This window comes from Branchiostoma floridae, chromosome 12 (genome assembly GCF_000003815.2).
Source record: "Branchiostoma floridae strain S238N-H82 chromosome 12, Bfl_VNyyK, whole genome shotgun sequence".
Classification (NCBI taxonomy): domain Eukaryota; kingdom Metazoa; phylum Chordata; class Leptocardii; order Amphioxiformes; family Branchiostomatidae; genus Branchiostoma; species Branchiostoma floridae.
In genome coordinates, this window is record NC_049990.1 from 2699713 (window position 1) to 2714464 (window position 14752).

The following is a 14752-nucleotide window of genomic DNA, read 5'->3' on the forward strand; positions in this document are numbered from 1 at the left end:
GTTCGCCTTGCATTCGGTAGGTCGTGAGTTCGATCTCCGGCCGGGTTAGTAACTGTATTGTATACTGTAAATTAGTAACTGTATTATATACTGTAAGCCGGTGCAAGGGCCTAGTAAGCCGGTGCAATGGCCTAGCGGGTAAGCGGGTGCAATGGCCTAGTCGGTAAGCCGGTGCATTGGCCTAGTGGGTATGCATGTGCAATGGCCTAGTGGGTAAAGCGTTCGCCTTGCATTCGGTAGGTCGTGAGTTCGATCTACGGCCGGGTCATACCAAAGAATTTAAAAATGGTACATGCTGCTTTCTCTGCTTAGCAATCAGCATTCGGGAAAGAGTATGGAAGTTGAACACACACCACTATCAGTGGACTAGCCCCCTGCTGTAGTGACTGCGTTTTGTGGCCCAGGGCTAAGGAAACAGAGATGGGCACCGCCCTATGCGCCACCAGGCGCGGGAAGGGTTTAACTTTTTTAATTATATACTGCATATACTGTATATACCAGCTGTACAAAAACATGTAGTTTGTACGTCCTGTTTTAAAGTCTCTAAGTCAAGGAAAATGAGCTACCTACAAATGTATGATAGCTAATGGAGAGTCTGCATGCTCTTTGCCGTAAGCCGTAGCAGCCTTTTTTATTTCCCGTAATTCGTAGGGATAACCATCTTATCTACGTAATTCTTAGCGAGGCGACCAAATTTAGCCTTGCCTCCCTTGATTTAACGTAATATGTAGGGGGTTCTTCCGAATTCAGCGTAAATGGTTGTCGGGACCCCCCATGCATACCCCCCTAATGGACGGCATAAAGTATCCAAGTATCCGAATGAGTACCTAGCTTCAGTTAGACACGTCACTCGGAATGGCCCCCTTTCCACTAGACGGCGATAGCGCTGCGCTCTCACTGCGACCTTAATAGGATATGTGTAACCTTCGCTTTCACATTGGGTATATCATACAAAACGTAAAAGTGTGATTGAGAAGACAACAAAACATACAAAGTGTAACAGCATGAGTTTCTTTTCTATAGAATTCGTTGAGCGATCTATCAAATCTTAGGTCGCAGAGAGAGCGCGACGAGAGCGCCGTCCTAGTGGAAATGGGGTCTAATGCCTCCCTCACATTAGGCGAAAATCAATCGGACGACGAGTCTGCGAGCTTTAAATTACGAGGAGGCATGACCCTGATGCCGACGAAGAAATGGCAAAGTTCCCCCTTCCCGTAAGGGTCATGCTTCCTCGTAATTTAGAGCTCGCAGACTCGTCGTCCGATCGATTTTCGCCTAATGTGAGGGGGGTATAAGGACGTCGAATGTAGATCCCGTATATGAGGAGGTCCACACCTCGCGCACGTTAGAGAACCCACTATACATATTGAAAAGAGTAGCTTCCATACTGGTGTGAGTGGATCAGATAGATATGCAGCTTAAATGTACTATTCAGAAGAACGCTATGGGGAACAGAGACGTCTGGAAGGAGAGGGTGGACTTGGTCCGGGCAAGCAGCCCGCGATGATGATAATGATGACTGTTCAGTACGAATTTGGTGTGTTACGCCATGGGCAATGTACCGGGTATGCAGCACAAGCAAACATCCGTCACTATCCACACATATGTTTGGAGTACGAGCTTACACTGGTACGAGCTGCAAATAAACAATTTGCAAATAAACTTTCTATTATCATGGTACGAGTTTACACGGATACGAGTCTAGACCGGTACGAGCTGGCGCTAGTACGAGTTGGCGCAAGGACAAGCTGGCACTGGCAATATAACTTGCATCATCAATGTGCTATAATTATAATGGTACGAGTTTACACATGAACGCCAAACGGACATTGGTATTGATATTTTGACAAAAAGCTGCTGAACTTCCCACCAGACTAGTATATTAGGACCAAGAGGTGCTGCCTCCAACCTTGTCTCTGACTTCACACGACTTCACGTCTGGTAGTGTCTCGACAAGGTAAGTGCAGTTACTAAATTCTACTATTACAGTACGACAAATACCGGGTTACTGTAAATGCAGAAATGTTTGCGGTGGATTTATGTTCGCGGTTTTTGGGTTGGCCATTTCACTGCGAGTTTTAAAGCCACCGCGAATATTTTTCAGGGCATTAAGATACTACAGTGCATGGTGTTACCGCGAAATTAAAACCACCGCGAAATATCCTTTTTCCCGCTACCGCGAAATTAAATCCCCGCGAACTTAAATGCATTTACAGTACTCATTGCAAGTAGCTGGATATGGTGTTGGAAACGTTTAGACGTTTCACGTAGCAGCCACTACATTTCGCCAGTGACACTGAGGGGATTTGTTGAAAATCAGACTTTATACCCTTACTATGACTAAAAAAGGTGAGGACAAATTCAGTCACGGTGGCTGCTACGCCTAACCGTTTTCAAGACCACATCAAGTTGCTTGATTGACTGCTATTTGATTTCTACCTCGATGTCTAACAATCATCGACGGGTTGTGGCAGTAGCTTCTTTAAATTAGCACTGATGAATTTGATCTACGTCTTTTGTTTAAAACCAAACCCCAGCACGCCATTGGTCCCTCCGTCACTCTATTTTCATGCAATATGCCAACAGTAAAAACTTTGTGAATGTTAGAAGGCGGTTTGGTTGAAGCAAGTCTTCTTCCTTACTTTAGGCCATTTGATTACATGGATGACATGTACGTGCGCGGCAAGTTTTGGCTGTTTACAAAAAAAAATTATAGAATTTTTTCAACCATACTGAAAATCGTACAAAGCAACTACAAAATGAGCAAAAATATGCCGTATAGTGCAAAAATATCAGAAAGCGTCTAATAATGTTATAATAATGGCAAGCTCAATTCCAAGGCCATAGAAGTGTGCGAAAGAACACAAATTAAGGATGTATGGTTCAATATACTATAAACTGTGTTTTCAGCCATTTGTTCAACTTTTATGAAAACTTAAATTTTATTATGAAGGCAACTTTTTATCAAACTTTTTTATTCGCACACTTGCATCAGTTTTGAGGTTCCAATGGCATGTCATCTATATAATAAAATCAACATAGATGGCATTACTTTGCTACACTTTGATAAAATCTGGTTGAGTTCAAATCTTTCTCAGTCACCGACGAAAAGAAGCTTTCATCCGAACCGGTGTTTGATCACGGTAAAGTTTCTGGGGGGATGCTAAGTTTACCGCCGGTGCTTACCTTTGACGTGTACTGTAAAAATGGCACTTGGTGATCTATTTTCAGCTTTTCCATCAACCATGACTCCATTCCTTCTGCTGTTTGTTGCCCTGGCAACAGCCTCTCCGGTGAAGAGGTACGTGACAAATATTTACCTTATGCCTACGTCAATTTTGAAGCACCCATCGTCATCTACAAAATTGAAGATTGAACATGCTATAATATAATAATATAATATACCCTTTCCATAGTATTGACATATTTCGCCTTTTTTTCAAGTAATTCCACTGTGTCTGTATTTTGTCCCTGCTTTCGAGTTACTTTGTCTGGCGAGAACTTAGTTTTCTGTGCTTGAGGCATTATCTTTTTGATAGTCGCAAACTTAGAAAAATGTGGACATGAAGATTATGATGAAGAAGTCAAAAGTTGACCTTTTGTATGCAGGCAGACATCAGGCCTGGACGCTGACGGAGACGGTTCGATCACCTTCGCCGAGGTGTCAGCCACCATGTCCCTGCACGAGGCTCTGGACGCTCTGGACAGAGACGGTAAAGACACTATTCCCTTACCATGAAAACTCATTTGTGTTGGTAGTACATATGATAGTACAATGTTACTTTCCTCCGACACAAAGGTATCATCCACATCTACATCGGTGTACCCCCAAATGTACCCCTAAATCTGGAAGAGTTCGACTGATTAAGGGGCTGTAATTTAGATAATTTTTTATTTGTTTAAAATGATTATACTTTAAATCCCTGTCACATACGACGTTAGGTATCTTTTAAACAGAAAATTATGGATATTGTCTAATGTCTATTTTGGGGAGTATTCTATATAAAAAAGGAATTTTGGAATGTGTAAATACACAGTTACGACATTTGGTATGTGATTAGATGTCGACAAAGGACGGCGTCGATGATGGGCCACCTAGCGACGTTTTATTGTGCTGCAGTAGAACATCGACATGTTGTTAGCCTCCTAAACATGAACGTATCACCTTTTTCCGTCCAGGTGATGGCTTCATCTACCTGCCGCAGATCATCGAGCTGTGGGGAACCGGAGACAAGTTTTACGAACTGAACACCGACGGCGACGATCACCTCACCTTCAGGGAGATTGAGAACGGGATGACCCTGCAGGACTTCTACAATGAGTTCGACTTTAACGGTATTTATCTATTCTATCTATCTAAATCTATGTTTTGTAACATTTGTTCAGTGCAGGGCCATTGACCACTTCTAGGACTTTACGCCTACTGTAGTATAGCAGCATCTCTTATCTCTAAGTCAGAAACAAGTTCGCCTAACTGACTCAAACAATAAGAGAAGCAGGGGTTGCGAGGATGCTCTGGAAATTTCCAAGTGATGTAAGTAGATTTGATTATACCTATTCATTTATCTATCTATCCGCTTATCTATACCGATGTCTGTCTATCTTTATCTATTTATGTAGGTATGTATGCATCTACCTATATATGTGCCTACGGATCATACTGGTTTTAGTGTATATAACCCTCTGACCTCATGACTTATAGACTTTATATATGTATCTATATGTACGTCTGAGCTGTTTTGAGTGTATGTTATTATGTACTTGTATATACTGTGTGTTTTTATCAGCCCTGGAAGATTAGCTCAATGAGCTAAAGGGTATCTCAATAAACTCAACTCTATCTACGCCCCCCCTCTCTCTTCAGGCTTTTCCACCATGTTGTGTGATGCTAGTAACGCTAGTTCACATTTATCCGTGGGGTGACCTTTATCCGTTTGTTTTTAAAAACAGCACATTTAGGAGTATTAAGTCTGCTGACAGTTGTTTCAAGTTTTTTTTTCGGAAAATTTTCAAAATGCTCCGATTTGAAACCACCGTCCGTCAATTTTATATCCCTCAATACCTTTTTTCTTACAAACAACGAATATAGGTTACCGTCGGATAAAGGTGAACCAGCCTTTCTAGTTGAGCTACAGGTACATCTACATTTTGTCAGAATTATCAGATACGTTAAAAAATGGGAATGCAAAGTATTAACATGGGATATTGTGGGCTATTCTACCTGTACAGATGACGGATCTCTGGATGCTGCTGAGGCTTACCAGATGAACTTCATCTACGACACCATCTACAACACCGCGATCGACGACCCCCTGGACTCGAACGGAGACGGAAGACTGTCCAGGCTTGAAGTGCTGAGTCACATGACCTACAACGAGGTTCTGAGGGCCTTGGACGCAAACGGTAAGTTGCTTTCGTTAAGCTGAGGGCACAACTCGCCGCACGTGCAGTTTGTCCGTACGTTTTTTGGGGGGAGGCCACGTCCGCCACGTATTTCTGAAAACGTTCAGGCTGTACAGGGCAGGCGCGTCGCCCGTACTGGCACGTACGGGGGGCGAATCCGCAGCCCGATGGCACACAAATTAAGTTTTGCCTGCACTTAAAATTCTACGGCGTGTCTGCGTGCTCCAAAATCCGTCGGATTCCCTACGAGTTCGTACGGAGGCGGTACTTTCCACTTACGGATCCCAAAAGATTGCCCACGTTTTGGCACTTAGACAGCACGTATTTGCACGCACGGCGGGTTGTGCCATTAGCTTTACTCTGTTACAAGTTTCATCAGGTTGGTACGTCGCAGAATAATGGGACCCTTTGATTTACACAGCCACTGCTTTAAGCTATGGGCACAACCCGCCGTAAGTGCAAATACGTGTACCTGACTTTGGCCGGCGAGGAAAAAGAAAAGTACTACCCTTTATCTACTGACAGTACTGTGTATGTGGCACTGTTAATATAAATTACTACCTTGAGTGCAGTGCCACTTTGTCATCGTCTGTCTTAAAGCAAAAAAATTGAAGAAAAAAAGTGAGAACACGTTTTGTTCGTGCAGGTGACCAACGCCTGGGCCCGAACGAGCTGAGGGTGCTGCTAGGTGGCGAGACCGGACAGTTCATGGACGATCAGGACAACAACGATGACGGGTTCATCAGCTTTAATGAGGCGCACAGCCACAACATGAGTCTGGGCAGGATCTTCAATAGGCTGGACGAGGACGGTACGTTTATTTTTTATACTTGCTGTATAGGATAACTCTAAACACCGCTAAAGCAAGATGTGCAAAAGATAGTTGCGACAGGTCGCTCAGTGTAATATAACCAGCTGCTGCAGCGCCTCGCGGGTCTGGGGAAGATCTTTGACAGACTCGACGTTTACGTCGTACCGATGATAATAGTAATAAGTCTATTGCAGATTCTTGCCCGTAGGTTAAAGAAAATCAAATGAACCATAGCCATACTTTATGACAATGACAATGAAGTTTATTGCATATTCATGCCCCATTGGGGCTAAATGCAGTCAGTTTGGTACATAGTAAGTAATCGGAAAGTTATACATATATATTACAGTTTACATGCTTCTTCTCTCTTCTTAAAACGTGCGTGGACGAGCTTACAGAGTTTTTCCAGTATATCGTAGTTAGCGAGTTTTTATCGGAAAAATTTCTAGGGATGTCAAGATTTTGTAGGAGTTGTTGTGGTTCAAATTCAGAATCGATTGGGGCTTCGTCAGAGAAATCTTTTAGAGAGCCTAATCGGCTATTAAAGTCCCCACCAAGAATCACATAACCTCTGGACGTGAAACGCGCCACGTCCTGTTCTAATATATCAAATATAGACTATCCGGCCCTTTTATGGACCGAAGAGTGTATATGACTGATATATGCACTACCTATGAATACATCTCTGGCTAGGCTGAACAATTCCTTTATTTTGCTACACGGATCCAGAGAATATCCTTGCAATCCGAAGTGCTATTCTCTCTCTTTATAAATTTTGCTAATTCGTTTCTGAAATAGAAAATAACTCCGCCTGGCTTTAGTCTGTTTTTCCTGTGAGATGAAAAATGTTGATAATTTGGTAGGTCAATTTCTGAAGTTTCGCTACTCCATGTTTCGAGGAGAGAGAATAGATGCAAATGTTCTAAGCTACTTCTAAAGCTATTTTCTTCAAGTTTCTTTCCCAAACCATGCCCATTCCAAAATCCAATGGATATGGAGTTTGGAGACATTTGTAATCGTTACACTATTATGAATGAATTGGTCCCTGCTTTTACGATAATCGTGCACTCTATCAAATCATATCACTCTAACAAAATTTTAGCAATTGTAAAACGTACTTGGCATTTCTCACTAGAACTACAACTATCACTCGAATCTCTGCCTTACATAGCACCAAACATAAGTTGTTACTAAAGCTTAGCATAAGTTTGGTGTTCTATATTCTATATTCTAACTATATGTTAATCTTATGGACTCTTACTTTTACTTGACCTACAATCTAACAATTAGCCAACTGTCAAAACTTAACTTAATTGAGATCGGGATATACTACATGATATCTCATATGTCTTGGAACAGTATGAATATATGAATATACGTCGATGAAGGTTAGACAATGCTATCTGAAACGTCTGACCATCTCTAAAATCATACTCAATAACTGCTTTATCTTCATCCATATATTTTTCTTTTCATCAACTTGTCTGTGACGTCCAACTAATTAATTACACCCACTTGGTTATTTTATTTACTGTTACAACGATTGATGTTTTATTATTTATGTTATTGCTTTTGTTCAGACGACCTATGACCCCTCCTCATTATTCATTTTTACGGTTTTTCGGTTTGCTTCAGTTCTTCTTATGTTTTACTTTTGTTGACTTTATGTTTATTTGATTGTTTTGTAATGTTGACGGAGGACTCCAGGAAGAATAGAGTTTATGATAATCATTGTAAAATCTAATTGGAGATCGAAATAAATAAACAATAATAAATAAATGAATAAACTGCTCACAGATAGCGGCTACCTAGAGGATGGCGAAGGTGCCGGGTTCTACACTGTGTGGACCACCATCCTAAACTCTGCCAGCACCGACCCCATCACGGGATAAGGTATCTGTTTGTTTGTTTGTTTGTTTTTGTTTTAATCTTAATTCTTGAAGGCTACAAGCCAAACACTGATGGCTATATCATAAGGTGTCTGTTTTCATAATCTAGATACTTTCTTCAGAGCAGTGTGCATAAAGTACACCATACTGTATATACGTACTAGCTGTCTGCCTGTACATTTTATAGATGCAATATCTAAGGAATAATTGGGTATCTTGGTGTTGAAATTTGCCTAGGTTGTTTTACAAAGGCATCACTGTTGTTCTTTCCTTAGCACAGCATTCTCGGCTAGAAGAAGTCAATATCATCCAGTTATAGCCTACAGTTTGCTCAAAGCCATGACATGTAATCATCAATATGTGTTTTTTGTAAAAGATTGCAAAAACAAGCCATGGACTGTAAATCTCCGCATGCTGGCTGGCCCGTGTTTTGTATATAACACATGTAGGTTAACTTGATGAGACTGAGTTAATTTTTCCAGTCTGCAATTCTTCGGTATATTTTCTTCTGCAGCCCTCTGTAATGCCTTTAAGTGACTGTTGTACATTTGGAGTCCTGATTTTGGTATCATCAAAATACAGCTGTACATTTTAGACACTTTTTCTACTGTGTTCATTGATTTTATTTTATTTTTTCTTACCTACAGATACACCATTTGTGTGTCGACCGCAAACTCAACATCAGCGGCATCAAAGTGAAAAAGAATAAAAGTACAAACAGAAATTAAAACTTAAAACAATAATCACAAAACTAATAAAATGCTTCCATGATTTCAATGGTCTTTTCTGTTATTTAGGAGCTCTGCATTTAGGATAAAAACAATAGGAAGGCATACATGTAGAAAACACACGTGCAGTCAAAATTGATCCGAGTAACCTTCAGAAGACCTTCATGATCAGACCACCTGGCCACTGACGAACAGTAAGATATGTTTAAGTAACCACCTTTACTATAAAGACCAATTTACCATTACAGCCAAATCTGTATCCGTGACCACCTCTACATAAGGACAACCTGACGATTGATATGCAGTCAAACCTGTACTAGTGACCACCTCTACGTAAGGACTACCTGGTCATTGATATACAGTCAAGCCTCAGGTACTAGTAAACACCTCTACATAAGAACCACATGGGCAATGATATAAAGCCAAACCTGTGCTAGTGACCATCTCTATCAAGAACCACGTGGCCAATGATATACAGTCAAACCTAGCGGTGCGTACCTAAACTCAATTTCAGGTTCAGGTCCGGATTCAGGTCCAGCAGTTCAAATTCAGGACCAGAATTTAAGTCCGGACCTGAACCCATCATCGCATATTATGTGCATTTTTTTAGGGGGAGGGGGGTGCATTTAAAAGTGCATGTTAGCATGAATTGAAATGCAATGTGAAAAATACATGAAAATGATAGACAGCCAGTGTAAACACGACCTGTTTTTTTGTCTTTTTCCAGTGTAAATTTGACTGTCTATGGAAGGTTTTAGATGGTTTACAACAAAAAAAGGGAATATAGGTGACAGATTGCTTTTGGCAAGTCCGGACTTGGCTCCGGACATTTAGGTTTTTTTTTTTTTACTTGGACCTAAACATTTTTAGGTCCAATTCTAAGTCCGGGCTTTAGGTACGCACCACTAGTCAAACCTGTACAAGTGACCACCTCTATTAAGAACCACATGGCCAATGACATACAGCCAAACCTGTACTAGTGACCACCTCGACATGAGAACCACATGGCCAATGATATAAAGCCAAACCAGTACTAATTGACAAAATCTGCATAAGAACCACATGTCCAATAATGTACAGAAAAACACGTGCCAGTATCATATTTGCATGTTGATCATTGACCGAATCATTTAGGATCGTGTCCGTCGTGGTCAGCTTTTTACTCTTTTTGCATCAGACTTCAAATGGTAAACTTCGCTTCTCCGAGTCAAGAATTACCTCACCACAGACAAAATCCTTCTTCCTACACAAAAACGTTGTACGCACTATATGGAATCCTACTGTCATCACTGCCCCAAATGACTGTCTGCAACTTCTAGACCGCATTCTAAGACGAATTTGTTTGTATGGCCATTGGCAATCAGTTAGCATCTAAGCTCGACACTCTCTCCCACAGGTGGAACGTTGCATCCCTGTCCCTCTTTACCAGCACTTCCAAGGCTGAAAAACTGTGGAGAACAAAGAGTTTAACCATAATGCAAGACATGCGAGGTAACCAGATGATTATCTTCCGCCGATTTAATTTTTTGTCACCAGGTGCGTAAAATTATTTGTGACTGTTATAACGTTATAAGCTCCATATTAATTATTACAGATGGGTCAAATGTCATCTAATAGGCCAGCGGGGTTACAAAAATGTTTTTGACAGCCTACATGGTGATTGGGCGCGTTGCCGACAAGTACATATTGGTCCGGAGGCCCCTTCCTGCCTTAACCTTTACCTCCACTTCCATGCTAGAACTTCTGAGACACTTAGACGCGTGTGGCAAGGGCCTGACGCATGTAGAAAAACATCAAATCATGACCTTTAAGAAACTACAGCGCCTCTCAGACATATCTGCCCATGGTCTCCCAACCCCCTACTCGCCAACACAGCGCAGACCTCGGTCGCTAGCAAAGGTTTTAATGTGAGCTCAAAAAAAATTCAAATGACATTTTAACAATAGGCTTAAAGTACATATAGTATAGTCAATAAAAAGCTTCGACCTATCCTTGACACTTGCCTGTAAGGACTTGTTTTGATGCGATAGCTGCTTCGTTTACGTCAACCAGCTTATATTTAGACTTTTATATTGACATTCATATCACCTTGTCCGATGAAATCTGTTCAAGTTCTCACGCATTTTGTATATTAGGACTTGAGATCTTATAATCCACATCCAGCAGCGCCAAGACGTCAAGACTGGTAAGTCATATTTTCTATGCCCCATCATAGTAAAAATTTTGTTGTAGTGTTTTCGACGAGGCTATGAAGAGACTGGACTGTCGAAAAAGTATCTATATTTCTTTTACAAGACAGCTGTCGCTGTTATGTTTATGAATTATTCAAGACAAATTCCCTGCATGATCTTTTGTCGCAAGCCTACCGAATGACTGACGAAAAAGAACCCTTACTATCAACGTTTAAATGGGTGATCAAATTGCTATATTTATTCTGATCCGAATAAATAACGCTACATTTAACCGTATATTTCAAAGCAATGATATTAGGGTAGGGTGGGCGCTGAAATTAGAGAAGTAGAAGGGTACTAATAATGGCATGTTGTGGTCACTTTTCAGCTCTTTGCATCAACCATGGCTCCCTTCCTTCTGTTGTTCGTTGCCCTGGCAACGGGGTCCCCAGTGAAGAGGTACGTCCCTTAATTCCATGCCGCAATTTGCTATGATCTACCTTACAATTATAAGTTTTTTCTTTGGTACAACATATAGTTCGCCAGGGTACCATCTGGAAAAAAGTTCGCTCCGACGTTCATTATACACTATACACAGTCGCTTCTCTGTTTCCAGAAGCAAACATAGGGGCAAACTACTATCCTGATGGTACCCAGGCTAACATATAGTAACAAGAATGGGAATTGCCCAACTGGTATAGAAGTGTTTCGACATATACATTAGTTGGGCACGAAGGAAAGATCGGAACGACCCATCTCATTTGAATCATTAAAAACTTCTGTACCACAATAGGCAATTACATTTTGGAGGCCGTTACGGGCCTCTGTTGTTCCGTTGCAAGGGCTCATAGCTGCAGTGTGTCAACAAATTTCTTAGTTGCATGTTGAAATTTTGAATCGTTGTTGAATCATCTAATGGTTCTCCATCTGTATCCGGGGGTGTATTTTTTTCCCCTATTCCAAATCTGGAGAGCTTCCTGAGCTCTCTAGGCTTTTAGATAGGATATGCATGAAAGAGGTCTTTGTCCCCTGTGCTTTGATTCCTTTTTAAATGTCGGATGCGAGGCACAAGAAAACATATGAACATCACAACTGTAAGAGTGTAATGTTCCTCCGACCCAACATAAAGTCGATACCAAGCCAACTTTTCGGTAGCGTCCTTCACGCCTTCCTCAGAGCTAGAGTAATACCGACTCGTTGTACTTCGCACCGCAGCAAAATGTCATTGTAGCGATAACGATAGTGTCGTGCGTGTCCTTAACGCGAACAAATTTCTAAAGAAAAGTCACCCGCTTTAAATTTTTTTCTTGACGTTTTTACATGCAGGCAGACAACCGGTGGGCTGGATGCTAATGGGGACGGACTGATCTCCTATGATGAAGTCTTCAACACCATGTCCCTGCACGAGGCTCTTGTCGCCCTGGACACAGACGGTAAACAAACTAGTGTATCTTATGGAGACAGTTTCCTTTTTATTTTCTGATCTCTATCTCTATCAAGGGTTTCATAAATGCTGTTTTGTTCTTTATACTGAATAATAGCAACAAATCATCGCTAGGGTTTGAAGTTGATATCCCATCCACCACACTTGTGTTGTTGCTGTTTGTATTGCCTTCCAAGGCTCTACAGAATCCAAAGTCCAGAATTAGAATTCTTACTTTTCAAAATAGGCTATACAGAAATCTCACTTTGCGTTGGCTATCCTTTTTTGTAGCTTTTTTAAGCCTTCTTGAAATGAAAGCATTGTTCTTCTTTTACGTTTAGGCGACGGCTTCATCTACCTGCCGCAGATCATCGGACTGTGGGGGGTAGGAGACAAGTTTTACGAACTGAACGTTGACGGCGACGATCACCTCACCTTCCGGGAGATCGAAAATCAAATGAGCCTGCGGGACTTCTTCAATGAGTTCGACTTCAACAGTAAGGTTTAACTTTAAACTCCGCCAAGCTATCTGAATTTTGGACACCTTTTGGATTACAGATACTGCATTTTATTTAGTACATCTTATCTATGTATCTATTCAATTATATTGGCCTGTCCATAACATAATATGAATCAAGTGAATCAAGACTAAATTTGTATATGTTAACACAAGAACAGTGAAAAGACAGAATTCTGGAAACCATTGCGGACCAGATTCGAGTACGCAGCTCGACATCGTCATGATGATGATGGTGATATGCAACATTTCTGGTCTTCAATGTAGTAAAATATAGGCACCTGTCATCATTGGTATTCTAATTTTCTTTAACAGTCTTAACTAGACAATATCTTGCTTGCCAGTATAATGTAAAACAGTAATTTTCAGCAGAAATAACATGTAAACGTTTGTCTGTTGTTTACATAAATACCCGACTGAAAAGGATAGTGGATACTTCCTGAAATACAAAAACGTTCCCAAAATCAATCAAATTGCTTGAAAACTGTTACGATGGGTATAAATACCGGGTCTCCCCATTTGTTTGTTTGTTGTTTAGTATACATAAGTACAGAGTGCGTCTAGAGAAAGGTAATGCATACTTCCTGAAACATCAGACGCGGTCTCACCATTTACAAACTGATCTATGTCTATCATTGAAGGAGGCGGGGGGAGGGGGCAGATGATCTACGCAAGCCTGGCCTAGTCTCGTATTCTCTCACGAGATCGAGACTAGACTATTCTCCGCGTCCAAGATATACTGATAGACATCGAAAATTTGGAGGTACGTTCTCTACCTTTCATAGATGTGCGAAGAAAATTGATAGTAACTGATCTACATGTATGTCTGCAGATAACGGGACTCTGGATGCTGCTGAGGCTTACCAGATGAACTTCATCTACGACACCATCAACAACCCGACGTTTGGAAACCCCCTGGATGCCAACGGAGACGGAAAACTGTCCGTGCTCGAAGTCCAGTCGATGAACTATGACGAGGTTTTGGTAGCTTTGGACGCTGACGGTAAGGAAAAAAAGAGAGTCTCCATGATGTATGCCAGACCGATTTGATTTGTCTCTACATGTAATGTAGTGATGTTCAGCATTTCCAATGTATCTAGTGAGTGAGAGAGAGAGAGAGAGAGAGAGAGACAGACAGACAGACAGACAGACAGACAGATAGATTCAGATGTTGATTGTATCAGCTGTAGCCGAGCCATTAGAGTACCCTAAGACATTTAAGTTTTCATGGGCTAGTTGTCGTATCGGTACCCTCGGAGCGGGCAAATTCATTAATGATTTTGAATATTATAGTAGAAGATCTGCAGTGTATATTTAGATGTGATAGTCATTCTGGTATGGTACCAGAGAGAGAGAGAGAGAGAGAGAGAGAGAGAGAGAGAATGACCTGCTGATTTGATCGTGGCTTTGTGTTCTGTATGATTGTTACCTCAATAAGCTAACGGTTACAAGGATCTAGGATCTTCTAATCTTTTGCTATTGACTTTCACGTTTGGGATATCGTCTCCACTGGTATATCTTTTAGAAACAAACATTTTGTGAACTTCTGGCACATTCTGCAGGCGACATGTTGCTGACTCACGATGAGCTGATGGTCCTGTTTGGCGGTCTAACCGCGGAGTTTATCCATGACCAGGAGGGGCGCGACCACGACGGGGTGTTGGACTTTCAAGAAGCCGAAGCTCACCACATGGACGTGGAAAAGGTCTTCGAGATACTCGATCTAGACGGTATGCTTACGAGCGTTTTCACAGATTATCAGAGATCTCCCGGTGGTAGAATCGTTGGTTACCCATACCCACATTCCTGT

The 14752-nt window shown here is 41.4% G+C and overlaps 2 protein-coding genes across 2 annotated transcripts in view; both read left to right on the forward strand.

Moving 5' to 3' along the window:
- Positions 1–1820: 1820 nt before the first annotated feature.
- LOC118427372 lies at positions 1821–8113 on the forward strand. Its single transcript, XM_035837135.1, has 7 exons — positions 1821–1957; positions 3232–3301; positions 3610–3713; positions 4180–4335; positions 5230–5403; positions 6050–6214; positions 8012–8113. Exons 2-7 carry the CDS (start codon positions 3246–3248, stop codon positions 8104–8106), a joined length of 750 nt encoding a protein of 249 aa, XP_035693028.1. The 5' UTR covers positions 1821–1957; positions 3232–3245; the 3' UTR covers positions 8107–8113.
- A 2812-nt stretch (positions 8114–10925) lies between these two features.
- Positions 10926–14752, forward strand: part of LOC118427373 — a 5462-nt gene continuing 1635 nt past the window's right edge. Inside the window, exons 1-6 of the mRNA XM_035837136.1 lie at positions 10926–11016; positions 11391–11461; positions 12329–12435; positions 12767–12922; positions 13775–13945; positions 14505–14672. Coding sequence (XP_035693029.1) covers positions 11406–11461; positions 12329–12435; positions 12767–12922; positions 13775–13945; positions 14505–14672 — 658 coding nt within the window. The 5' untranslated portion in view covers positions 10926–11016; positions 11391–11405. The remainder of the gene's footprint in view (positions 11017–11390; positions 11462–12328; positions 12436–12766; positions 12923–13774; positions 13946–14504; positions 14673–14752) is intronic.

What these genes read in the sequence shown, in the direction of transcription:
- LOC118427372 (XM_035837135.1), top strand. Translation starts at nt 3,246, where the DNA reads ATGACTCCATTCCTTCTGCTGTTTGTTGCCCTGGCAACAGCCTCTCCG. An exon ending in ACAGCCTCTCCGGTGAAGAG is followed by an intron (nt 3,302 to 3,609) that starts GTACGTGACAAA and finishes TTTTGTATGCAG; the next exon opens with GCAGACATCAGGCCTGGACG. An exon ending in CAATAGGCTGGACGAGGACG is followed by an intron (nt 6,215 to 8,011) that starts GTACGTTTATTT and finishes AACTGCTCACAG; the next exon opens with ATAGCGGCTACCTAGAGGAT.